The sequence below is a fragment of the Dipodomys spectabilis genome, unplaced genomic scaffold, assembly GCF_019054845.1.
Source record: "Dipodomys spectabilis isolate Male_0828 unplaced genomic scaffold, ASM1905484v1 ptg000360l, whole genome shotgun sequence".
In the NCBI taxonomy this organism is placed as follows: Eukaryota; Metazoa; Chordata; class Mammalia; order Rodentia; family Heteromyidae; genus Dipodomys; species Dipodomys spectabilis.
The window spans coordinates 2,859,257-2,883,563 of NW_024871037.1; the positions used below are offsets into that span (position 1 = coordinate 2,859,257).

Below are 24,307 nucleotides of genomic sequence, written 5' to 3' on the forward strand. Positions count from 1 at the left end.
CTTTGAACCATGATCCTCAAATTTCAGCCTCCTGAGTAGCTAGGGTTACAGGTGTGAGCCACCAGTGCCTGGCATTTTTTTCTTTTTTTAGCCAATGGGTGGGGCTTGAACTCAGGGCCTGGGCAACCTGAACTCTTCAACTCAAGGCTAGTGCTCAACCACTTTAAGCCACAGGGCCACTTCTTTTCTGGTGGTTCATTGGAGATGAGTCCTAAGGACTTTCCTGCCCTGGCTGGCTTTGAACCATGATCCTCAGATCTGAGCCTCTAAGTAGCTAGTTTGTTTAAGCCTAAGAAAATCTAATAACTAGCTTTACAGTTTTACAGCTGCCGAGGTCTGAAGAGCTTCAAATTCAGTGTTCTTTCCAAACTAAGCAATGTGTGCTTCATAAAAAACAAGAATTGTTAACAACCATAGGTGCCATGTGTGGTGTCTGGTCTGCAGTTTCTCCCAGAGCTTGGTGCATGTTAAGAGACTGGTTTCGCAAGCTCTAGCTGCAGCCTATCTTGACCCCCACCCCACCCCCCCACAACTTGAGACCCAGGGTGCTGAGTGATAAGGGTATACATCGTCACATTGGTCTCAAGGCAACTTCTCCCCAAAGATGCCCTGCAATCTTGCCATCAGGGCAACAGTGGCTTGCGCACACACAATAAAGAGTCCAAAAGCAGGAGGGCTTTTTCATCTTTATTCAGCCAATTCTTTCAGGCCTCAGGCCCTGATGATGACTGTCATCCCTCATCCATTTTCCCACAGGAGGCATTCAGTTGAGGCCATAAAACATTACATACATTCACACACTTCATTAAGAAAATCTGAGGGAGAAACCCTAGCTTTGGCAAACAAGGAATGGGCCTGGCCCAGAGACTTCCTCCTTGGGGGCAGCACTGAGGCAGCTCCCTGACCTTAGGAAGTTGTGACTCATAAGGCACTAGAGAGAGAACCAGAGAGTCTACCTCGATGTCTGCTTTACTCTGAGCACCCACTCTTGGCTCTAATTAGGGCTATCCTGGGACTTTGTCCAAGACCCCAAACCTTTCCCCACCGATCAGGGCCCCCATCCCTGAAAACACCACGCTTTTGTGTTTGGAGAGTCTCCCAAGATTCTCACTTTTGAGAAATGAAGTACGGAGACTCTTGTCTGCTCCACCCCTGCTGCAAACCTGGAGCTGCTGCTACCTAGAGTAGCCCTGGCCCACTGTGACCCTGAACGTGAGGGTCAGAGGGGCGGCAAGCCATGCCCTGCTACACCCACCGGTGGACACGGGGACAGCTTCTTTGCTCTTTTCTGGGCTTATTTCCCTCAACAGGAGGGAACCTGCACGCACACTCACTCTTCAGGCCCAATGGACTCGCTCACATTCACACGGCACGCGCTTGGCACTGCCTGCACTCCTCCTGCCAGCCAGGGGTCTAAGAGGTCATCCCAAAGGACAGGAATGTAGGGCTTCTTGGATCTTCTGGCGGCAATGGGAGTACTTCTGGAGGATCTGGCGAAGGTGCTCCTCTTCCTCTCGCTGCAGGATACGCAGGAAGTTGTGTAGTTCAGGCATGCTGAAGGCATCCCACTGCAAGGGGGGACAGGGGGGACACAGGCTGCAGCAGGCTCAAGCAACCCAGCAGAACCCCTCCAGAGAAAATCAGCACATCATGGTCACCCAGGCTAGGACTGTGTGGGCTTTCTGATGTTGGGCTTTTATCTGAATAGTCAGTGCCAGGGATCCCCAATAGCAGTCTGTACATAAAACGAATCCCACAAAGTTACCTCAATTAAGAGGCACTAAATGGATGTTCCTTAACTACTCGTTGTCAGGTTGTGCCCAACTCTGAATCTAATCCAAATTGCATAGGACTGGGTGCCAGTGGCTTATGCCTATAATCCTAGCTATTCAGGAGGCTGAGATCTGAAGATTGTGGTTTGAAACCAGTCTGGACAGAAAAGTCCATGAAACTCTTATCTTCAATAAACTACTCAGAAGCTGGAAATGTGGCTTAGTGGTAGACTGCTTGCCTAGCATGCATGAAGCCCTGGGTTTGACTCCTCAGTACCATATAAACAGAAAAGGCCAGAAGTAGCACTGTGGTTCAAATGGGAGAGTGCTAGCCTTGAGCACAAAGAGGCTCAGGGGCAGTGCCCAGGCCCTGAGTTCAAGTTCTAGGACCAGCAATAAAAGGAGATGGGGTAACGGAGCAAAATCAGGGCCTTTGTACATCTAAGCACTAACTACACACTTACTGTCTTTTTGTTGTTGTTGCTGCTGCTGCTTGTGGGGCTTGAACTCAGGGCCTGGGTGCTGTTCCTCAGCTCAAGGCTAGCACTCTACCACTTGAGCCACAGCGCCATTTCTGGTTTTCTGGGTGGTTTATTGGAGATAAGAGTCTCACAGCCTTTCCTGCCTGGGCTGGCTTTGAATTGCAATCCTTGGATCTCAGCCTCCTGAGTAGCTAGGATTACAGGCCTGAGCCAGCCCACCCGGCTTGATGAAGGTATATAGTATGCACATATAGATATGTCAAAATGAAACTTCCCTGTACAACTAATTGATCCTAAAAAAAAAATTGGGGGCAGCCGGGCGCTGGTGGCTCACGCCTGTAATCCTAGCTACTCAGGAGGCTGAGATCTGAGGATCGCGGTTCAAAGCCAGCCCGGGCAGGAGAGACCGTGAGACTCCTATCTCCAATAAACCACCAGAAAACCGGAAGTGGCGCTGTAGCTCAAGTGGTAGAGCGCTCGCCTTGAGCTGAAGAGCTGAGGGACAGCGCTCAGGCCCAGAGTTCAAGCCCCACGACCGACAAAAAAAAAAAAAAAAAAAATTGGGGGAAAAAAATAAAGTCTTGAAATTCTTGAAGAGGAGCCTGTGCTGTATTGGTCTTGGGCATTTATGTGGCTTTGATCTGATCTAGGCTTAGCATATGGTCAGACAGATGCCTCAGGGTTTGGAATATTAAGCACCAGGAAAGACCAGAATACCAAGACAATTCTTTCTGGGTTCTTGTAACAGGCTGTTGGTCCTGACATAAGTGATCTGGAACCTTCCACTTTAGTTACAAGGTTCATACACTCCTGGGAAAGGCTTTGCAGAGTTTGTCCTCCAGCTCTATTCCTTCTCTAAGTCTTTGGACTTTCTTGCCCAGGCTGGCTTTGAACTGCGATCCTCAGATCTCAGCCTCCTGAGTAGCTAGGATGACAGGCGTGATCTACCAGCGCCCGGATCTTCCCAGTCTTAATGCAGCCTTACTAGGTGACAACCAAGACTGTAAGGAAGACCATACTCACATTCACTTCCCCGGGGTCATTCTCCTTCAGGACGAAGCTCAGAGCCTTCTCACTGGGTCCTGCAAGAAGTCGTATCTTCAGGGGCTGTTCATCATCTGAGAGCTTCCGGGAGTACACTAAAGGCCAGGAGGGGAAAAGGATGAATCAATCAGAGACAGGCCTAGCTGCCTCCGCCCCTGCATGCACGGATACATGCCTGTGTAGGTTCATAGAGGGCAGAGGAGGAGAGGAAGCCTGCCTTGTCCATGACGCTCAGCCCGTTCAAAGAGTGCAAATTTCCGGGGATCATCAACCACCAAGAATTTGCGAAGCAGAGCCTCGATGACCTCGCGTGCCCGAGTGCGGGACAGGACGTGTAGGTGCTTGATAGCATCCTTGGGCAGGTAAAAGGAGGTGCGGCGCTTCACAGCTGTGCCCCGCCCTGTGCCTCGCCTGGCGTCCTGTAGAGAGGGTGGTTTCTTGTTGGAGGGCACAGAGACAGGACGCACCAGCTTCAGCTGAACTTTGATGAAGCCTGTGTAGGAGCCATCCTTGTTCTAAAGAGCAGAGAGAGAGGGGAAAAAAACCAAGCCATAAGAGTAGGTTCTAGATGAGATGGGATCGTCTTGGGTTTAGTCTACTTGGGGCTAAGCGGGTTATACATAAATGACTACTTGGGCCCATTTGAGAATACCTTTACTACAGCTCTTTGTGGATCAGGCATACAGCTAGGTTCCTGACTCTTCCCATACCCGCTTTTCTGAGCAATCAACTCACCAGGCTCATGAAGAGGTTGCTGTTTATCTGGCTATTGTACTCCTTGATCTTCTGCTCAATTTCAGCCTGAGAAAGTTCTGGTGTCTTCCACTCCGCTGGCTCATCCTAAACAACAGGCCAGAATGCATACAGGGCTTTTTTTTTTGGGGGGGTGGGGGGAAATCTGGTCATGGGGCCTGAACTCTGGGCCTGGGCGCTGTCCCTCAGCTCTTCAGCTCATGGCTAGCGCTCTACCACTTAGGCCACAGTGCCACTTCCATCTTTTTTCTTTTTGCTTATGTGGTGCTGAGGAATCGAACCCAGGGCCTCAGGCATGCAAGGCAAGTGCTCTACCACTGAGCCACCTTCCCAGCCCCGCATACAGGGCTCTTGAGAAACAGTTTCTGAAAAACAGTCTGTGACAGCCCTTAGAAATCAACTTATTTTGGTTCTGTCACTGAACCCATCCACCCTGAATCCATCACTGCTCCAGGTTGGGCATGCTATAAAGAGATGACAAAGGCAAGGACATTTAGCTTCCTTCTGCTGCCAGGAGCTGAGAAAATATGAGAGAGAGCCTCTTGAGGAGAGACCTTCGATCAAAGTAAAGTCACTTCTTGAGGACAGTGTTAAGCACCCGAGCCATATATAAGGCATATAAGGTCAAAGCCTCCTTCCCTCTGTACCATAAAAAATTAAGGCTGGGAAGGTGGCTCAGTGGTAGAGTGCTTGCCTCCCATGCATGAGGACCTGGGTTCGATTCCTCAGCACCACGCAAGCAGAAAAAGCTGGAAGTGGCACTGTGGCTCAAGTGGTAGAGTGCTAGCTTTGAGCTGAAGAGCTGAGGGACAGCGTCCAGGCCCAGAGTTCAAGCCCCCATGTTCCACAAAATAATAATAAATGAATAAAGGCAAAAAGAAAACAATAAAATAGTCATCTCAACTGCACAGCAAAATTGTAGCACCTCAGCTGGGCTGAAGTCACGGTTTGTCTGAGAGAAGGCAGTCCAATTTTTCCCTCTCCTCCAGGACCCTTTGGTGGGGTTTTGGAGCCAGTTCCCATGCTTGTCAGATACAGTGAGGAAATCATGGTGACATGTTATTTAACTTTGGCCAGAACTGCACAAAAGGCAGCTTCAGGCAAGGATCCAATCTGCCAGAGGCAAACAAGCAACTTCCTGGTAAAGTCTATCATTCCCTCCCCCCCACCCCCACCCCAACTGCTAAGCAAGAACGAGAGAAAGAGACAGAGAGACAGAGTTAGTTTCTGCCTTTTCCCTGTCTAAACATACAAAGTTGTTAGTTTGACCACTCAGCCCCCTCCTCCCCTTCCTATTCATCCACCGCTTCCTCCCCCTTCAGAGACTGCATTTTAGAAGTATGGAGGGTGGGAACTATCATTCTCCTAGTAAACTCACTTGGCTCCACAGCCTCAGCCTTATTTCCTGTTGACGTCAGACAGAGTTTGGTAGGAATGGGAGGGTCACGGATACAGCTGAGATCACCACTGAACAATGCCAGAAGGTCTTGGTCACAATGATTCTGGGCCCAGATAGCCTTAGAGACCCCTAACCTGTTTAAAGCGCTTATGAGGGCAAATGTGGAGGATGGATGAGACAGCAGACATTATGTCTTTACCCTGAGCCTACTGTTTAAGGACTAAGGCTTCACAGGAAAAAGGCTTTGGGGTAGAGGTGGGAATTGATGCCCATAGCCTATTTCTATGGTTTCCTGGATGGAAGAGAGCAATAGGGAATAAAAACTCCAGCAGAAACTATATTGGGGATGGTGGGCAACCCTGTTGGGTAAGAACTAATGGTCTGGGTTATACTGGACTGGGACTCACTGACCTCAGTTCCAGCTTCTTCCCTTCTCCAGGTAGCCCTGTTCAGTAGAAAACAAGGGGCCTGCCAAGTGCTGGTGGCTCATGCCTTTACTCTTGTGTCAGGAAGCTGAGATCTGAGGACCACAGTTCAAAGCCACTCAGGGGAAGGAAAGTCTGTGAGACTCTTATCTCCAATTAGCCACCAGAAGACTGAAAGCAGCACGGTGGCTCAAAGTGGTAGAGTTCTAGACTGAGCAAAAGAGCTTAGGGGACAGTGCCCAGGTCTTGAACTCATCAAGCCCCATGACGGACAAAAAGGAGGAGAAAGAAAACAAAGGCACTGCACCATCTTGCCAGGATCCTAGAGGAGGAAGCTGCTTTTTCCTGTTTCCCAAAGCTGTTTGTTGGGAGAGGATCCCAACGCCTCAGAGGGAGGGCCCTAGAACTTTCCTTCTTCTGTACTACAGCAACTCAGCTTCTCCCTCTCCCTTCTCCTCTCCCTCTCCCCAGTGACTGATGGCTTCACTTTAGTTCACTCCTGGACTCCAGTGCTGGGACTGAACTTAAGAGCCTCCTGTATGCTGGGCAAGCACTCTAGTGTCTTTCACTGTTTCCATTTTACTCATAAGAAAAAAAAAAAAAAAAAGACTCAGACTGAGGGGCATGGAGATCTCAGGATCCTGACCTGGCACCCAAAGCTCTGGTCTGAGATTTTAGGGTGCTGAGCAGGATTCCTTTCGTGAGGAATTTTTAATTTTCACCTCAAGCATCATCCAACCCCAATTTCTTGTCTCAAATAAAGAATTTTTTTTTTTTTTTGGTTGGTCGTGGGGCTTGAACTCTGGGCTTGGGCGCTGTCCCTCAGCTCTTCAGCTCAAGGCGAGGGCTCTACTGCTTGAGCCACTTCTGGTTTTCTAGTGGTTTATTGGAGATAAGAGTCTCATGGACATTCCTTGCCTGGACTGGCTTTGAACTGTGATCCTCAAATCTCAGCCTCCTGAGTAGCTAGGATTACAGGTGTGAGCCACTGGCGCCCGGCTTCAAATTAAGAATTCTATCCCACTACTGTCAGGTATACTAAATTTCATGGTCCCCATGATGTCCTCATCTGTCTTATTCCAACCCAAAAGTTTTCTGAGCCTACTGGCCACAGGTCTCTAATAAAGGGGACACCTAGGAAATTTCAGGAGGTTTAGCTGTCCTGGTACCACACTTTACAAACTTAATTTGGTAACTTGGGTCTCTTTCCACCCATCCTAGAGTGGCTGGATTACAATCTAGCATTCCTGTCTCCCATGGGTAATGACCCTGGTGCTTTACATTCAGAACAAAGCTCCCTTCCTAGCCATTCTCAAATCTACTTTCCCAAAGTCCACCCAAGACAGGGGATTTGAGTCCTCTACATTCCAACAACTGGTAAACAGATCAGGACCAGCAACACTAGAGACTCAGCTGTCCACCCAGAAGTGAATACGGATGGATGGGGTGGGGGTTGGGGGGGTGGCAAAGGTGACTCCCTCATCTTTCTTCTCCTACAACATATCCCCAACTTCCCAGCAAGGGCTCCTCCCCCACCTCCCCTTCCTCCACCACTTCCCTTAGGGAGCAAGCGGGAGTTCCCACCGGGTGGCTCCCGCTTGAAATCCTAGTTTCTGGGGAGATCTGAGGATGGCAGTTCAAAACCAGCCTGGGTGGAGAAGTCCCGCGAGACTCGTGATCGCCCGTGAACCATCCCCCCAAAAAAAGCCAGAAGTGGAGCTGCGGCTCGCGAGGCCCAGGGAACTCAGCGCCCAGACTCTACGAGTTCAAGCCCCAGGACCCACCGGGTGCCAGGGAGGGCTGCGCCGCCGGCTTTAGTCACAGGTGGCCAACGCCCCTCTCTGGCCTATCCCGAGCTGCGGCGTTGCTGGCCCCGGGTCCATTCGGGGGGGGGGGGGTTCTCTGCGAGGGGGGCCTCGGTGGATCGGGGCTCTACCGAGGGTCTGAGGGCTCTGCACGGCTCTCCCCGCGGCCGCACCGGCTCTCCGCGCCGCCACTGACCGGGGAGGGGGCGGGGCTCCGGCCGCCGCCCGCTCCCGCCGCCGGCGCCCCCCCCCCCCCCGCCCCGCGGCTCCCCACCTGGTCCCGGCGCGGCCTGCGGACCAGCGAGGTGCGCGCCGTGAAGTACTGCTCGAGCTCCGAGTCGGAGTCCTCCTGGCTGCAGTAGCCACTGCTGGTCGTGCTGCTCCAGGTCATCTCAAAAGAAGGCGTCTCGGCCTCACCCATGGCCACGCGCGCGCCTGCCCGCCCGTACGCTCAAGTCCGGCGCGTCCCAGACTCTCCCAACCAACGCCCCAGGCGCGTGCGTCCGGGCGTGCGTGCGTGCGTGCGTGCGGGCGAGCGTGCGTGTCTGCCAAGGCGCGCGTGCGCCGATGCCAGCGCAGCGCCGCAGCCGTTAAGATTGAAACGTAGACAACCGGGATCTGGACGCTACTCTCATTGGGCGGGTGGGCGGGGACCCAAGCGCTGCGTCTTACGCGATGACCTCATCGCTTAGGCAGCTCATCCTAGGCCCCGCCTCCCAAGCCCCACCTTTCCGGTGGAAACGTAAACGGAGCCTGTGCGCATGGGCAGGTGCCCCTCCCCACCACGCCCCTCCCTCCCCGACCCAGCCGCCGGCGGAGCGGAAGCGGATGCGGTCGGTGGGCGTTGTGGGCTGAGCTCCCGGCGTCCTGGCCTGCCGCTCAGCGCGTCCCCGCCCCGCCCGCACCCCGGACTCTCCTGCCCCGCTTCCCCGCGCTCACCACGTTCGTGTCTCGCTCCAACGCGGGGTCCCAGCCCAGGTCCCGAGGCCCGCAGCAGTCCAGGCAGACGAGCGCGCGACAGCGGTAGTGGCAGGTGAACTTGCAGTCTGCGGAGGAGCCCCCGACTCAGCTCGGGGGGGCGTCCCGCCCACCAGAGGCAAGCCCCGGGGTGCAAGCTCGTTACCGGCCGGGCTCTGGGAGCCTGTCCTTGGGTTGACTTCATTTCCCCCCCCCCCGCCCCCACCCCCTTTTCGGGGTGCATGTGTGGAAACTGGCTGGAAAGCCTTCGGTGATCAGAGATTCAAGTCTGCTGGATTCTTGGTCTAGCGTCTCGGGCAGAAGTTTTCCTCTTCCCACCCATTTATTTGGAGAAAACAAAAAACCTTCAACCTACGGCGCCCTCCAGGAGATGTCTCCTCAAACACTGGTTTACATACATCCGCCTGATTTTTTTTTTGTCTTCATACCTCTGTCCACTTCCTCTATCTGTCCCTGCCTCCAGGAAACTGCCCTACTTAGGACAGACTATCGTCAGTGGTCCATTCTTCATTGTCCCCTGGTTGTCGACATCATTTGATGCTCAGGGGACCACACTCTTTCTCCAGATTTCCTCCCACTCCCTGTGACTCCTGCTGCTCAACTCCTTTGCTGGTTTTGTCTCAACTTCTAGATCTAATGTGTTGATATTCACGGCTCACCTGATGGCTGTCCCGGCTCTGTTTACACGGTGAGCCTTGGATGCAGATCCAAATCCGCCTACCCATCTTAGATCAAATCCTATAGTGCAGACTTGGATGTCTTAACATATTTCAAGTGAACGTGATCCAAAATAGAACCCACTTTTCTTCCACCTCAATCCTGCCCTGACCAGGGTTCCTCATCTCAGCATAAGTTGCCACTATTACTCAGTTGTTTGAGGCAAAACCCCAAACTCATTCTTGATTCTTTGTCTTAATTTTTTTTGGAAGTTCTAGTCTGAGGCTTGTGAACTCTGAACCGAACTCTGCCTCAGCTTTTTCCATCCACCCCTTAAACCACACCTTCAGTTTCTCCCTTGTCTTTACATCTTTGTTGGATACCTAAACTATCCTGTGTGTCATTTCCATAGCTACTTCATTTTTTCTTGAGAACATTGCAGTGTCCTGGCCTTTGTTCATGTTTTGTATCGTCCCAAGTTCCTGTGCTTCACCAGCTGAATTTGTGACATGAATTTGTGACATGTTCCTCCCTGGATGAGCAGCTTGCCAGGCATACACAGGCCAAAGGCACCACCCCTAAATTCCTATATAGGCCAAAGCACTTGATTCTCAAACCAGACTGCCCATTAGAATGGGCTGGAGAGGTTTTTGTTTTTTAATTACTGATGCCTGTGGCCCACTTCCAGCAATTGACTCAACAGGCCTGAGATAGGCTCATGAGATAGAAGGTGAGCATAATGGGGTTTGGAGGATTATAAAAGTGCCCTGGTGATTCTAGCTGGTGTACATTCAGCAAATTTCTGCTTGCTGTGATTCCCAGTGTGACTGTGTTCCATGTTTTAGCACCTGGTTCACTAGGGCCCAATATAGGAACCTACTAAATACTCAACAAAATTCCTGTTTGCAGGAAACCCACCCTAGGTTATTTTTTACAAGGCTCTTGTCCATAGATGGATAACTTCTTCACCCCAGGAATTCTGGAGGGAACCTAGGAGTGGAATTATTGGGAAGAGGCTCAGAGGACAGAGAACACCAAGGCTTCCTACGGAAGGGCCAAGGCACTTTAAAGATAAACTTGGAACCAGAACCTAGTGACAAGCACCCTCCCATACCCCCTTCTGGGACAGGACAAGGTGAGGGATCTGATCTGCTGGACAGCACGGTCCCTGCCAACCCTCTGGGCCTCGACTGCCCTTTGACAGTCCCTTCCGCTCTTGTCCTGCAGGGGACAGCTACTCACAGGCGCACTGCAGACCCTTGCGCACGACGCCCCAGATGAAGTCTCCGCAGAGGTCGCACCACGTGTGCGTGGCGGGCCCTGCAGGCTGGAACCGGTGGCCGCGACCCGGGACCTGTTTCCGTGCGAGGTTGCGCGCGGGGCTGGGCGCGATGCGCAGCGCGTTGGCACGCTCCAGCCGGGCGCGGCCCGGGCCAGGGCGCCCAGCAGGTGTCAGCTCCCGCAGCTCAATGAGCTCTGGCTCCGTGGACATGGCCTGGTGGAGCTGGGTCTTCCGCGGACTTGGCCTGAGTGTAGGGCGGGCGGGGCCGCGGGGCGGGCCGAGGGCTGGGCGCCGCCCCCAAGAGCGAAGACGGACGGGGCCGCGGGGCGGGCCGAGGGCTGGGCACCGCCCCCAAGATTGAAGACAGGGGCGGGGCCGCGGGGCTGGGCGGGGCCGCGGGGCGGGCCGAGGGCTGGGCGGGGCCGCGGGGCGGGCCGAGGGCTGGGCGGGGCCGAGGGCTGGGCGGGGCCGCGGGGCGGGCCGAGGGCGGGCCGAGGGCGGGGCGGGCCGAGGGCTGGGCGGGGCCGCGGGGCGGGCCGAGGGCTGGGCGGGGCCGCGGGGCGGGCCGAGGGCTGGGCGGGGCCAATGGCTGGGCGGGCCGAGGGCGGGGCGGGCCGGGGGCGGGCCGAGGGCGGGGCGCAGCCCCCAAGAGCGAAGACAGGGGCGGGGCCGCGCGCCGAGGGGAGCCTCAGCCCGCAGTGCTGGCTCTCAGGCGGGGCTGGGCAGGGCCGGCCGGGGCCGGGGCCGGGGCCGGGGCCGTTCTTGCCGAGCCCCTTCCCTCCCTCCTTTCCATCATCCCTTCCCCCACCATTGCAGTGTGGAGGACGCACCGCGTCGCACGGAGACAGGCATGTTCAGGGGGTTACTTTTACTGTACGAGGGAAAGAGGGTCACCACATCCTGCCCCGGTCTCCCCCACCCACCAGGCTTCGCCCCCCCAGGTTTACCAAGGCTTGTGACCTCACCTCCACACCTAGTTAACGGGTGGGGCTGGAAGAGGGACGCCTCACTGGGGAAGTGGGGAGAGGGGTCAGCAGCTCGATTGGCCTGGGTGGGGGGAGAGGTTGGAGCGGGGGTCTGGCAGGCACCAGAGATTCTGAGATTCAGGGGCGCCTTATGGGGTGGGTCGCCTTGGTTGGCTCTGGGTGGCTGCAGACTTCACTTGGCTCTCTCACCCTGGGCAGCCAGGACACAGGCCTTTTTATGCTTCTCCCAGTGCTTGACTTGGCACTCCCTGCAGGCAAAAAGTGGTCCCAAAGTGAGGTCCTGGGGGTGTGAGGATGGCAGTGCTGGTGGGGGGTCTGGGGCATGGGATCTTGGGGGTACCCTCACCTGCAGCAGTACCACTCATTCTGGCATCTTGAGCAGCGCTTCGAGGCCTCTGAATTGCAGGAGGCGCAGCGAGGCCTTTCCGGAGCCACTGCCTCTAGCAAGTCTAGCCTGTAGGTCTCCGCCCACCTGGGGGGGGGGGCGGTTAGGAGGGCCTGATTGGGCCAAGCAGGTAGGGCATGGAAGCACGCTTGCCCACATCCATCTCCCCTCTCTCCTGATAAACGCATCAGGCCTTGCCTTCGTGCCTGCAGCCGGAGGTCCTGCTCAGAGGGGCTGAACACATGCTGAAGCTGGTGCTTGGCAATGGCCTGCCATTTGCCTCTGTTCTCTCGTTCCAGTCGTTCCCAGATTTCTGGGATCTATGGAAGAGTCATTGAGAAGGCAAGGAAGGAGCTAGCAAAGGGGACAGTGGACCTGGCATGAGTCCTTTTCCAGGGGCCTACCTGTTCCAACACCAGGTCCTTCTTAGGGGTCTGGGTTTCTGCCAATGCCAGGTGGGCCAGGAAATCCTTGAGGTCTGCCAGGTTGGGCAACTGGTCAAGTAGTGTGTCCGTGAGGAAGGCCTGAAGCTGTAAGGATGGGTGGGGAAGAGCAGTGTGAACTAGGTGCTGGCCAGAGGTGCCAAGGACCAGGGAGGGTTTGGGGTGGGCTTTATGTTTGGGGCTTACGCTGCACGAGCTTCTGTCATGTGAAGCCTCTGGAAAGAGGAGGGGGTAGAGGTGAGTGGGCAGAGATGAACCAGCAGGGATGTAGTGGGGGAGGTTTGGGGCTATGTGGATGGGTAGGAAAGACTCCCCACCTTAAGCAGCTGTCCCTTAGCGAAGCTAGTGAAGGAATAGCGGGCCCGGGCCTCAGGGCTTAGCAGCAGGTTATACAGAGCGATCCACACTTGCCCATCCAGCTTGCTCAACTTTTGCTGCTCTGAGGGAACCACTGTCTGCCAACGGCCACTCTCAAATCGTTGCAGCTTGCCTGGGGGGCGGGGTTGTTGGGTGGAAGAATTTCCTTCTCTTTTTTTTTTTTGTTGTTGGTTGTGGGGCTTGAACTCTGGGCCTGGGCGCTGTCCCTCAACTCTTCAGCTCAAGGCAAGCACTCTACCACTTGAGCCACAGCACCATTTTCGGTTTTCTGGTGGCTCATTGGAGATAAGAGGCTCCTGGCCTTTCCTGCCCGGGCTGGCTTTGAACTGCAATCCTCAGATCTCAGCCTCCTGATTAGCTAGGATTACAAGAGTGAGCCACCAGCGCCCATAGGGGGTCCTAGAAACAGGGTTAGGGGTTTGGGCAGGCTGGGGAAGGACCTTACCTCCTTCCTGCCGGGTCCAGGGACTGTGTTGTAGCAGTTCCACCAGGAGGCAGGGCAGATTGTGAGTGCTGAGCATGCGGTTCAAGGCGTTCAAGGAAAGGCTAGGGGGTCAGGGGTGAGGAGGAAAGAGTGAGAGGAGATTCCAGGCGGAGTCTTGCAGCCTTCCATTCTAGGCCACAAGCCCTGGAGGGCTGCCCACCTGTCCACACAGTCTGTGATATAGCGCAGCACTGAGAGGGCTTTCAGGGAAATCTCAAATTCCATCAGCTCTGCCTGTTTCTGCAGTTCCTGAAGGTGGGAGGGGGCAGTGCTCAACCTGAACCATCCCCTGGCTGCACAGCGCCAGAGAAACCCATCTGTAGGCTTTGCCAAATGTCAGGAAAGCTCAGCCCACCTGCATCGGGGTAATATCCTGGGATTCCTCTTCTTCAGAGGGGGTGCTACCATGGCTAGTCCGGGCCACTAGCAGTGTCAGTTTGCGGTGGCAGTAGTCCACCAGGTCCAACACAGTGTCCTCTGCTGACTCACACACCTCCTGGGGGGGTCCAGCAGGGAACACTTAACTGATGCTCTCACCACCCAGACATACTCTGCCAGGCCCTGGTCTGGCACAGTGCCCTCCCCTCCCCGGGAGCCACGATTTTGCCTTACCTTGTAGAAGAACACTGTCTCTAGGAGGTTAATGATAGAGGCCTCATGGTGTATCTATCAAGGAGAAGGACAAGGCCTGGGCTGCATGGAGAGTTAGGGACTATCACCTGTCTCTCTCAGTGCAGGGAGCTCTGAAGGGATGTAAGCCAGAGCCCTAGCTCACCACGATGTATATAGGGAACGTGTTCTGGGGCTTGAAGTCCTCCAGCTTGCACAGCACAGGGAACACCTTCTGCTTCCACATCTCCACTGCAATCAGTTCTTCCACCAATGTAGGGATCTTTGAAGAGTAGGGGAAGGGACTAAGATAAGGTTAAGGTGGAGCTACCTTAGCCTGACAACTCTCTCATCTCTGATAAGGACCAGATTAGCTAATTACCCTGTACCCGTAGATTTTTGTTGTTGGTGGTGGTAGTGGTCGTGGGGGCTGAACTCTGGGCCTGGGGGCTGTCCCTCAGCTCTTCAGCTCAAGGAGAGCGCTCTACCACTTCTGGTTTTTCTGCTTCTGTGGTGCTGTGGAATCGAACCCAGGGCATCATGCATGCAAGGCAAGCACTCTACCACTGAGCCACCTTCCCACCCTTGTACCTGTATTTTTATTCCTTCCTCTTCCATCTAATCATCCCTTTAAGGCTAACTCTCCTGCTCATGTCCTTCCTTGTATGTCCTGTCCTGTCTTTGTATGCCTTGGCCTTACTCTTACTCAGGGCCCTTTACAGTGCCCAATTCCTACTCCATTCCTTAGCAGTAGCTCTGCTTTTTTCTTGCACAGGGACCCAACTGTCAAATGATATCTCATGTGATGCACCAGTTCCAGCCCTTAGCCAATCCCACTGCCAGGATTTTCTCTGGTTTCTAACATTTCCTGCCTCCCCACCTCTGTTGGAAATACTGCATCCTTCTGTGCACGTGCAAAGTTCCTCTCCACTTTGGTGAGAGCCTTGCAGTCACTTCACTGTGACTTTAGCTCTTCGGTGTTTCCTTGAGTCTATTCTAAGAACCATGGTCTTCCTGATCAACTCACTCCCAGCCACAGGCCTGGCATGTCTGGATCCAGGTCAGTATGAGTACAAACAGAAATGTAGCAAAGGTGGGCTGGGAAGGTGGCTCAGTGGTGGAGTGCTTGCCTTGCATGCATGAGGCCCTGGGTTCAATTCCTCAGCACCACGTAAGCAGAAAAACCCAGAGGTAGTGCTGTGGCTCAAGTGGTAGAGCACTAGCCTTGAGCTGAAGAGCTGAGGGACAGTGCCCAGGCCCAGAGTTCAGGCCCCACAACCGACCAAAATAAATAAAAATAAAAAAAAAAAGAAATGTAGCAAAGGTATGCTGATAGATGCCTGATTCCCCCTGTTCCCATGCTGGAATTACAGACATCCATCAGCATACAGGATCTTGCTATGTTGGCCATTCTGGGCTATATAGCAAGACCTTTTGGCAAAATGAAAGAAAAGATAAAAGGGAAGGGATACAAGTGTGGTGGCTCATGCTTGTAATTCCTGTTGCTGAGGAGATGGAGATCAGAGAATCGAGGCCAGCCACAGCCCAAAGTGGGTGAGATCCCATCCAGCCAGAAGCTGGGTGTGGAGGTTTCTCTCTGCAATCCCAGCTATTTGGGAGGCCTGGCTAGGGACAATAGAGAGGTCTGAGCAAAACACCCACAGTCCTACCTAAAACATAATTAAAGCAAGCAAGGAGGGCTGGAGATGGGGCTCCAGTGGTAGAGCACTTACAAGGCCCAGAGTTTAAACTCCAGGTACTATCAGAAAAAAAAAAAAAGAAAGAAAAGAAAAGGTAACACATTCCTCTTTCCCTTCCGGGAAGAGCAGGTGTCCAGTTCTCCCAAGGTGCAGAATAAGCAAAGGTGTGAACCTGATCTTGGCCTACCTTCCCGTGAGTGGCCAGCAGCTCCTGGATGGGCTCTCCCTGGCTGACCGTGGCATCGAGGATGGCTTGCATGTTCAGCTTCTCCAGGTGCTCATGTTGCCGGCTCCACCTGTCCCAGAGTGTGTGTGTGTGTGTGTGTGTGTGTGTGTGTGTGTGCATCTGGGTGCAGAAAAGTGCTGGAGGGGTGACTGGGGGCTGGGTGGGTATGGAAGCCTGGCCTAATCTTGAAGAGCCAGAGACGGTCAGGAGCTGGTGTCTCCTACCTGGGGGGGGGGGGGGTGGCTTCCACCCTGAGCAGCCCCTTCTCCCAGCTCCCCAACTCAACCCTCCCGGGTGACAGCCCCTCCCGTCCCAGCTGCCTCACCCTTCAGAGCCCATCTCGAGTAGCTGGAAGCTGCGCAGACCCCGAATCAGAACATCAGCCTCCCCGGGCAGGAGCAGCTCCCAGTCGCCCATGTTGGGGAGGGTTGGATCGGGGTCGCAGACAACGTCTGGCAGCGGACGGGTTTGGATGACCGATCCCCGTGGGGCCCTTCGGTGTGGAACGCGGACAGTTGCCCGGCGGTTTGAGCGCGTGGGTTCTCAGCGCCATGGAAACCTGTTGGGCTTCTGCAGTGCGCGCGCCCCGCCCCCTCGCCGCGCCCCGCCCCCGCAGGCTGGCCCCGCCCCCGCAGGCTGGCCCCGCCCCCGCAGGCCGGCCCCGCCCCTCGGCTGCCCGCACAGGTCTCAGACCCCAGAGCTGCAGTCTGGGGCCTAGATTCCCTCCCTGGTCACAAGATCGCGTCCCCCTGAGCAGATTAAATGCAAGCCCCTCCGGGATGATCCCTCCTCGTGGTTTCCCTCTTGAACCACACCTTCATTTCCAGCTTTTTTGGTGGTTAATTGGAGACCAAAGTCTCACAAGACTTTCCTTGCTTTTGTCTGGCTTGGAACTGTGGTCCTCAGATCTCAGCCTCCGGAGTCCTAACTAGGGTTACAGGTGTGAGCCACCAGCACCTGACCTTTCTCTTACCTCTCCTGTTCTAGCCCCTAGTTGGAGATAGTTTCCTGGGCTTTTCTGCCTGGCTTGGCCTCCAACCATAATCCTCTAAATCTCTTCCTGAGTAGTTTGGATAGGCATGAGCCACTGGCAACCCGCTAACAATATCTTGTTGTTGTTGTTGGTCGGTCGTGGGGCTTGAACTCTAGGCTTAGGTGCTGTCCCTCAGCTCTTCAGCTCAAGGCAAATGCTCTACCACTTGAGCCACAGCACCATTTCTGGTTTTCTGGTGGTTTATTGGAGATAAGAGTCTTACTGACTTTCTTGCCTGGCCAGCTTTGATCCGCAATCCTCAGATCTCAGCCTCCTGAGGAGCTAGGATGACAGGCGTGAGCCACTGGTGCCTGGCAGGTTTTTTTTTTTTTTTTTTGGGGTCCGGTCGTGGGGCCTGAACTCTCGGCCTGGGCGCTGTCCCTCAGCTCTTCAGCTCAAGGCTAGCGCTCTACCACTTGAGCCACAGTGCCACTTCTGGCTTTTTTCATTTTGCTTATGTGGTGCTGAGGAATCGAACCCAGGGCCTCAGGCATGCAAGGCAAGCACTCTACCACTGAGCCAACTTCCCAGCCCACCTTGCAGGTTTTTAACAACATCTTTCTTGCTTTAATCCAAAATAATCCTTGCTTCCATCCCAACTCAATTTTTCATCCCGTTTCTTTTCTGATAGTGCCTGTTGTCAGTTTTGGCCACCAGATGGCGCGTCAACATGCCAGGAACATGACTGACTGTTAGGTAAAACTGGCTGAGGCAGTACTCAAGAAAAGTACATTGAAATGAATGATTTTATTTATAGAACTGAGGGTCAACCTCCACACAGTATGGATTAGCCTACTTGTCTAGCTCCCATGCACCAGGCAGGGCTTAGCAGAAGGGAGTTGCCACAGGAAAATATATCCCAGCCAGTCTGTCTCATTTCCAGCAGATGATGATGTTAGGGTCATTTTCCAGCCGTTCATCCAGCTCATGGTAGCTCATGCCTGGGGTGGGGTGGAGGAAGTGAAATCAGTGGCCTTGATCTGGCTGCCCTGCCCTGATTTCACCTGGGCTGCTTTGTCTGCCTTCACCTGTCTTGCAGCAGATCTCATCATAGCTGTGGCAGCCTGTGTAAAGACGGGCAGGGTGGCTTCGCTCCTCCCGAGACACCCGGACTGGATACTTCTGTAATCGTCGGATGAGGTTCTTCATAAGCCCAAACTGGATCAGCTTCCTGGAGTAAGGGTTAGGAAAGAGGGGTGATACCCTGACCCGGCCTCCTTCTGACCAGGCCAACCATTTACCACGATCTTCCCTTCAGTTCTGTCTCAGTGACCAGATTAGCCCCTAAGTGTATCATCTCCAGAAAACCTATCTGTGCACCAGCCATGCCAGAGGCTCTGTTCACTGGAATTCCCTGTTGCTCGTCTGTCCTCAGGCAACCCTCATGCCCAGGAATGCCCCTCTGACCGTTCATCAACGTGCTGTAGCTGCTGGGGGTGGCGGCCAATGAGGTCTCGCACAGTGGTTCCAGGGCTCAGACTGCAGTACAGCTGGAATACATCCCGGAGACTGGCTCTTTTGTGTCCTGTAGATACCAAGTGTCAGCTTGCCGGGTGGCCCTGCTTCCTCATCAAGTTGGTCTCCCCCAAAGAGCTTGCCACTACCTTGTTTGGTCACGTAGGATAGACATGCCTCCTGCAAGGACTTGTCATCTACCAGATCCTGGACCTTGGGTGTCGGGCAGTATACATTAGAGTACTAGAGAGTGGAAGACACAGGGATCTGAGTTAAGGGATTGTGAGGCCAACCTGGATTGGCCCAGCTGTATGATCCTACACTTAACTGTACCTGACTCACCTACCTGGAGGATGGACACCAGTGTTACAACACCATAATACCTAGGGGAGAGAGCTGTACTTAATTTCCAAGGGTCAGGCCTTCCCAGCCCCATACTCAGAGTCCCTGGGCTGAGTCCTACAGCCCTACTCACAGCAGGTTCTGGATGGCGATGCGCACTAGATTGAGCTCCACATCTGCCTCAGCAGAGATTTTCTGGACGTGGCGGAAACCATCAATGTAGGGCAGGATCTAGACAGAGCATGGTAGTGTCAATAGGGGTAGGATGAGGCCAAGGTTAATGAAACCCAGAGATTGATGCCATACGTACCTGTTGTGTGGTGAGGTCCCACTGTGAGTTGAAGAAATCCTCCTTGTCCTTAGTGAAGACAGGCACATCATACTCTTGGGCTACGGGAGGATCAGGCCGCTGCTCTATCACCTTCAAGTGGATGGTGTTGGATTCATCTGCAGTGGAGCCACCCATATCCTCAGTGTCATTTTTCCCAAGAGACTATCGATAACATCCAGAACTCCCAGCAGTCCTTGAGACAGGCAGATGCCTCACTCCATTTTTTTTTTTTTTTTTGTCGGTCGTGGGGCTTGAACTCTGGGCCTGGGCGCTGTCCCTCAGCTCTTCAGCTCAAGGTGAGCGCTCTACCACTTGAGCTACAGCGCCACTTCCGGTTTTCTGGTGGTTTATTGGAGATAGGAGTCTCACGGGTCTCTCCTGCCTGGGCTGGCTTTGAACTGCGATCCTCAGATCTCAGCCTCCTGAGTAGCTAGGATTACAGGCGTAAGCCACCAGCGCCCGGCTTCCTCACTCCATTTTTATGGAGTGAGAATCCAAAGTCCAGAGAGGGGAAAGAATATACACAAGAGGCTTTCCCACTCACAACCACCATACACAGAACCCTCAACATCATCACCTCTATCTATCAGGTTATCTCCTGGCCATCAGTTTATTCAAGGGTTTTGGCTGCAATCATCTTTTCCTGTCACCCCCCTCCCCCTCCAATTAATCTGCTGCCTTTGAAAAGGCTGGGACATACCGATGGGCAGGGTGCACCGGCCAGAGGCATTAAGCTCCTCCAGTAAGATGGTCATGATGGGCACCAACTTCTGCTTGCTTTCCTCCGTGGATACAAAGCTGCTCTCTAGCTGGATAGAACATGAACAGTATGGTGGGTAAAACTCAGGGTTCCTGGTTGCCCTGACTGTGTCCTTAAGCTGCTTGTCAGGGTTAGTGGGGCTTTGGAGACACGGGAACACTTACTACAAGTCTACCTGCCCATACACCCAAGCCCATCTCATTGCAAACCTCCAGTGTTGTCAGGTAGCCAGCCAGCTTTTTAACAATGGGCTCGAGGGCACAGGTCTTAGCCTGGGCATCACACACAAAGCCTAGGTTGAAGAGGAGGGCATTTCGGCTATACTTCTTGTGTTCAATGCACACGGGGCAGCCAATCAGCTTCTTTTCCATAGCTGTGCTAGAGAGTTAGAACAGAGTCAGCCTTGCCCTCAAGCCTAGCCCCTCCTCCTTCTGAGACCCCCTTCACCCACAACCAACTAGGGCCTCACACAGTGATGAGCTTGTTCTGGAGCTCTGGCTTGGTGATGATGTATACTTGGACGGTGTCAAACAGCTCCCGGGAGATGAAGTCCTCAGGGACCTGGGAAGGAAAGTGGCAAGAGGTCCTTCAGTGGACGTTGGGAGCTAGGTGGAGTATATTGGGTTGTATTCCCCATCTTAGGCTCTTTCCCTAGCCTGCTAATTCCTTTGTGTTTTCCAAACACAAGCTCTGTTTTCATTGGCTTATCTTCCTATGCATCATTTAAGTTACACGCCAGGGATTCTCACCGGCCCCCTCACTGTACTTTGAGACCTGCCACCCACCCCCTTGAATCCCATAGCCCCAATTTCCTACAATGCTATGATGTCATGTCTCCCTCCCCACAGCCGAAGCCGGTGACCTGGGCCCCAGGCATCCTATCCGATCACAATTATCCCCTAATGAGTGACATGCTTGCAGGCAGAACTGGGAATCCCACTGCGTATGGTCAGCCAGCTGAACTTCAGAGCTTCCTTCACCCTGCCCGATGCCAAGAGCCCCAGAGGCACCTGATAGGTGATCTTGGGTCCCAGTGTGGGATGGAACTCGCTGAAGAATATGCATTCGATGCGACAGCTACTGCCCATGGCGCCAGCCGGTCCCGACTCTGCAGCCCCTTTTCCCTTGCGCGGAGGCAACCTCACGCCTGGAAAACTTGTCAGCGAGCACCGGGGCCTAGGTCACGCAGGCTGGCTGGCGGCGCGCGTACCCTCGACAGTGAAGCCGTCTGCTGAACCGCGCACGCGCAGTGCCACGCAGAGGCGTGGCTGGTGGGCGCGTAGGGCGGGGCGCTTGTCTCAGGAAGTCCCGGTGGGTAGACGTAGCGCCCGGAAGTGAAGTGCTTCCGCGACAAAGCGACGGCGCGCGCGCGCGCGCCACAGCGGCCGGCGTACCCAGCTTGATTTGGAGGAAACCACTGCATTAGATTGTAAGCTGCAGGTGAGACAAGCAGATCCCTTCGCTGGAAGGGGAGCATGTTGGCGGCACGTGGGGAGACAGCGAGTGAAGGGATCCGTGCTTAACTTGGGGAACTACAATTCCTGTAGTGCTCCACGCCTGCCCAGCCGGCGTTCTGGGCAAGCGACGGCGCGGTGCACTATGGGAATTGTAGTTTTCTAGCTGAAAGGTGGTCTGGAGCTCAATACCAGCTCAGGAACAGGTAGATGCTGGTAGGTAGATGCTGACAGGCTGCTGGTGGTCTGCTGGCAAGTTATGGTGACTATTCTTCGTGCCAGTCCTAACTTCGTGGAAGAGGGTGGCATTTCTGAGTAGCAACCCTTTCTCCAGTGAGAGGTGTGGACAGTGAATCCATGACTCTTTCCAACGCTGGTATGTTTCAGGATACAGCTATCGGCTGGGCTGATCATGGCCCTTTCTGTGGAGACTGAGTCGCGTATCTACCGAGCTCTGCGCACTGCCTCTGGGGCTGCTGCCCACCTTGTGGCTCTGGGCTTTACTATCTTTGTGGCTGTGCTTGCCAGGCCTGGCTCCAGTAAGTAGAATTTAGTTGAATTCTGGGAAGGGTAAGGTAGTTTTTGAGGTGGTGGCGGTAGGAGCTTAGGCTTGACTCTTGTTATCAGGCCTGCAGACAGAGGAATATTCTATACTAGTGGGATGGAGCAGGTGGAGTTGGCGACTCTGCCCTCTTGACCTGGCCTCTATCCTCGCCTTAGTGCTTTATTTGGCTGCATCTCAGGAGGTTGTGGAGGAAAGAGGAAACTGCCAGAGAAGTAGCAAAGTATGGTCTCTAGTCCAGGATGAACAGCTGGGGTGGGGTCAGCTCATTGTAGAAGAGGGCACTTACACGTGGCCAACACCTCCATAAGTGGTGGGCCCATATGTATTAGGATTGGTAATGGTTAGTGTCTTCTTGCCTCCACCCAAGGTCTTCCTTTTCTCATTCCAGGCCTGTTCTCCTGGCACCCTGTGCTTATGTCACTGGCTGTAAGTAGTGGGTTTAGATAGGTCTTATGGGTGGGAGCATGGGCATGGGTGGTGGCCCTGGTGGCCTCTGAATCTTTGTGGATATTAAGTATCGGTTTAGAGGAGATGCAAGCCCCAACTGCTTCTGCTCCCTGGCCTGAACCAAAGTATTCAAGGAGCAGGACAAATGGGTGAAGCATGTATAAGCATAAAATGAAGGGAGAAACTCCCACCCTGAGACATTACCTTTGGAGGCTCCTTTGTCTCCTTTTAACCTTAATTTGTGACGATGCATCTCACTTTCTCTGAAATGGTGCACCCATGGAGCCAGCTCCGGCCAAGAAACAGTATCCAGCCTCATGGGAGGGAAACAAAGCCTGTGAATCATTTATTGTAGCCATATCTCAAGCCTTGTTTGCTGGTTAATGTAGCAGAGATGACATTTCAGAACAGCACCTGGGAAGAAGTAGGGAGAGGCAACTCTCACAAGCTCTTTAGAGCAGGAATTGTCCTAGATAGGGTTCTGTACTCTTGCCCCAACGGATAGTCTCGTCAGTGGGGAGAGAAGGAAGGGGAGTCATGAAGGTTAGCTAAAGCTCTCTTCCTCTTTGCTGGGACAGTAGCCTCACTTGTTTCCCATCCTTTCTCCTCAGTTTTCCTTCCTGATGACCGAGGCCCTGCTGGTGTTCTCTCCTGAGAGTTCGTTGCTGCATTCCCTCTCACGGAAGGGCCGAGCACGCTGCCACTGGGCGCTGCAGCTGCTGGCTCTGCTGTGTGCACTGTTGGGCCTAGGTCTTGTTATCCTCCACAAAGAGCAGCTTGGCAAAGCCCACCTGGCTACGCGGCATGGGCAGGCAGGGCTGCTAGCTGTGCTGTGGGCCGGACTGCAGTGCTCGGGTGGGGTGGGACTGTTGTACCCCAAGCTACTGCCTCGATGGCCTCTGGCAAAGCTCAAGCTCTATCACGCTACTTCCGGGCTAGTGGGATACCTCCTGGGTAGTGCCAGCCTCCTGTTGGGCATGTGTTCACTCTGGTTCACTGCCGCTGTCACTGGTGGGGCCTGGTACTTGGCTGTGTTATGCCCCATCCTCACCAGCTTGGTCATTATGAACCAGGTGAGTAACGCCTACTTATACCGTAAGAGGATCCAACCATGAACTCTTCCTAGCCAAGAGGAAGCCTAGATTTGCAACTGTGCAGGAGTTGGGACTGGGCGCCTCCTGGACTCTCCTGATTGGGTCTGGGCAAGTTCAGGTACTGGGGCAGTCAGGGTAGGAGATCTGTGTGAAATACTTGCTCCTCATATTAGACTCGCCTCCCTTTGCCTTCTCTCACCGCCACCCCCCTCCCCAGAGGAGCATGAATCATGTGTGTGGATGAAATTGGGGTTGCAGCACTGTCTCCCCAACAATGCAGCTCATTCTTTTACTGGTATGTCCAGAAATTATGGAGAGAAAGAATTAATAAAAAAAAAACTGAGTTGAAGATGGTTCTTGCTAAAGCCATCAACAGGAGAAAACGGGCCACTGGGCCAGGTGGCGACTCTTTTTCTTTTTTTTCTCCCATCATGGGGCTTGAACTCTGGGCCTGGGCGCTGTCCCTCAGCTCTTCAGCTCAAGGCGAGCGCTCTACCACTTGCGCCACAGCGCCACTTCCGGCTTTTTCTGCTTCTGTGGTGCTGAGGAATTGAACCCAGGGCCTCATGCATGCAAGGCAAGCACTCTACCATTGAGCCACCTTCCCAGCCCTGGGGGACTCCTTGAATGGTGGAATTCTCCCAGCATACAGGTCTCCAGGGTCTGCCTGCTGAGCCTCCCCTGGCACTAAAGGCTTTACCAAGGCCCACAGCAGTAGTACAGCAGTATGTCCTTTCCACTATCTTCCAGGTATAGATGGTCTGTATTGGAGTCTCCAGACTTCAGTTAGACAACAAGAGGATGGGAGCTGGGGAAGAGCTCTATCTCTGTGTCAAGCATGAAGCACTCTTAAGAGGTGAAACATGAGCCAGCATTTATGATTTGTCTGATTCTGAGGATGGAGCGGAGGGCCATCTAGGGAATAGCTCTGGGAAGGCTGCTTGGCAGTGGGCATGTGGTGATGGAGGGAAGGAGAGTAAGGGCAAGGAACTTCCTATTACAGGTGGAAGTAGTTATG

The 24,307-nt window shown here is 54.0% G+C and overlaps 4 protein-coding genes across 7 annotated transcripts; 1 reads left to right on the plus strand and 3 right to left on the minus strand.

Annotated features, from left to right (window-relative positions):
- Positions 1 to 668: 668 nt before the first annotated feature.
- On the minus strand, positions 669 to 10,835 carry Rassf1 (Ras association domain family member 1). 2 transcript variants are annotated; one of them, XM_042666049.1, is made up of 6 exons: positions 10,558 to 10,835; positions 8,620 to 8,726; positions 4,034 to 4,138; positions 3,516 to 3,813; positions 3,278 to 3,393; positions 669 to 1,568 (listed from the first exon to the last, which is right to left on the minus strand). In XM_042666049.1, the coding sequence occupies exons 1-6, from the start codon at positions 10,805 to 10,807 to the stop codon at positions 1,422 to 1,424; spliced, it is 1,023 nt and encodes a 340-aa protein (XP_042521983.1). In that variant the 5' UTR covers positions 10,808 to 10,835; the 3' UTR covers positions 669 to 1,421. The 2 variants fall into 2 exon arrangements, with proteins under 2 accessions (XP_042521983.1, XP_042521984.1); XM_042666050.1 differs by lacking the exons at positions 8,620 to 8,726; positions 10,558 to 10,835 and adding an exon at positions 7,955 to 8,405.
- Positions 10,836 to 11,686: 851 nt separating this feature from the next.
- Zmynd10 (zinc finger MYND-type containing 10) lies at positions 11,687 to 16,247 on the minus strand. Its single transcript, XM_042666051.1, has 12 exons — positions 16,134 to 16,247; positions 15,770 to 15,878; positions 14,049 to 14,165; positions 13,886 to 13,939; positions 13,629 to 13,769; positions 13,434 to 13,522; positions 13,235 to 13,335; positions 12,729 to 12,901; positions 12,373 to 12,498; positions 12,167 to 12,288; positions 11,930 to 12,055; positions 11,687 to 11,831 (listed from the first exon to the last, which is right to left on the minus strand). Exons 1-12 carry the CDS (start codon positions 16,223 to 16,225, stop codon positions 11,756 to 11,758), a joined length of 1,326 nt encoding a protein of 441 aa, XP_042521985.1. The 5' UTR covers positions 16,226 to 16,247; the 3' UTR covers positions 11,687 to 11,755.
- A 1,327-nt stretch (positions 16,248 to 17,574) lies between these two features.
- On the minus strand, positions 17,575 to 20,952 carry Nprl2 (NPR2 like, GATOR1 complex subunit). Its single transcript, XM_042665850.1, has 11 exons — positions 20,740 to 20,952; positions 20,199 to 20,290; positions 19,939 to 20,107; positions 19,670 to 19,778; positions 18,949 to 19,085; positions 18,772 to 18,869; positions 18,643 to 18,679; positions 18,446 to 18,539; positions 18,249 to 18,366; positions 17,870 to 18,012; positions 17,575 to 17,782 (listed from the first exon to the last, which is right to left on the minus strand). The coding sequence occupies exons 1-11, from the start codon at positions 20,815 to 20,817 to the stop codon at positions 17,715 to 17,717; spliced, it is 1,143 nt and encodes a 380-aa protein (XP_042521784.1). The 5' UTR covers positions 20,818 to 20,952; the 3' UTR covers positions 17,575 to 17,714.
- Positions 20,953 to 21,080: 128 nt separating this feature from the next.
- LOC122095556 (transmembrane reductase CYB561D2) lies at positions 21,081 to 23,671 on the plus strand. Of its 3 annotated transcripts, none has more exons than XM_042665853.1 (4): positions 21,081 to 21,169; positions 21,571 to 21,722; positions 22,137 to 22,174; positions 22,807 to 23,670. In XM_042665853.1, the coding sequence occupies exons 2-4, from the start codon at positions 21,596 to 21,598 to the stop codon at positions 23,308 to 23,310; spliced, it is 669 nt and encodes a 222-aa protein (XP_042521787.1). In that variant the 5' UTR covers positions 21,081 to 21,169; positions 21,571 to 21,595; the 3' UTR covers positions 23,311 to 23,670. The 3 variants fall into 3 exon arrangements, with proteins under 3 accessions (XP_042521787.1, XP_042521786.1, XP_042521788.1); XM_042665852.1 differs by lacking the exon at positions 21,081 to 21,169 and adding an exon at positions 21,176 to 21,206 and having other exon boundaries at positions 22,807 to 23,671; XM_042665854.1 differs by lacking the exon at positions 21,081 to 21,169 and adding an exon at positions 21,419 to 21,439 and having other exon boundaries at positions 22,807 to 23,671.
- The last annotated feature ends 636 nt before the right edge of the window (positions 23,672 to 24,307 follow it).

Excerpts from the sequence above, each read along its gene's own strand:
- Rassf1 (XM_042666049.1), bottom strand. The coding sequence starts at position 10,807 with ATGTCCACGGAGCCAGAGCTCATTGAGCTGCGGGAGCTGACACCTGCT. Across the intron at positions 8,727-10,557 it reads CAAGGGTCTGCAGTGCGCCT|ACTGCAAGTTCACCTGCCAC; the intron begins GTGAGTAGCTGT and ends GCTCCTCCGCAG. Across the intron at positions 1,569-3,277 it reads ATGACCCCGGGGAAGTGAAT|TGGGATGCCTTCAGCATGCC; the intron begins GTGAGTATGGTC and ends CCCCCCTTGCAG.
- Zmynd10 (XM_042666051.1), bottom strand. The coding sequence starts at position 16,225 with ATGGGCGACTGGGAGCTGCTCCTGCCCGGGGAGGCTGATGTTCTGATT. Across the intron at positions 13,523-13,628 it reads AGGATATTACCCCGATGCAG|GAACTGCAGAAACAGGCAGA; the intron begins GTGGGCTGAGCT and ends TCCCACCTTCAG. Across the intron at positions 12,499-12,728 it reads CTAAGGGACAGCTGCTTAAG|CTTCAGGCCTTCCTCACGGA; the intron begins GTGGGGAGTCTT and ends CCATCCTTACAG.
- Nprl2 (XM_042665850.1), bottom strand. The coding sequence starts at position 20,817 with ATGGGCAGTAGCTGTCGCATCGAATGCATATTCTTCAGCGAGTTCCAT. Across the intron at positions 20,108-20,198 it reads CAGAACAAGCTCATCACTGT|CACAGCTATGGAAAAGAAGC; the intron begins GTGAGGCCCTAG and ends CTAACTCTCTAG. Across the intron at positions 19,779-19,938 it reads GCTACCTGACAACACTGGAG|CTAGAGAGCAGCTTTGTATC; the intron begins GTTTGCAATGAG and ends TGTTCTATCCAG.
- LOC122095556 (XM_042665852.1), top strand. Across the intron at positions 21,723-22,136 it reads GCTTGCCAGGCCTGGCTCCA|GCCTGTTCTCCTGGCACCCT; the intron begins GTAAGTAGAATT and ends TTCTCATTCCAG. Across the intron at positions 22,175-22,806 it reads CTGTGCTTATGTCACTGGCT|TTTTCCTTCCTGATGACCGA; the intron begins GTAAGTAGTGGG and ends CTTTCTCCTCAG.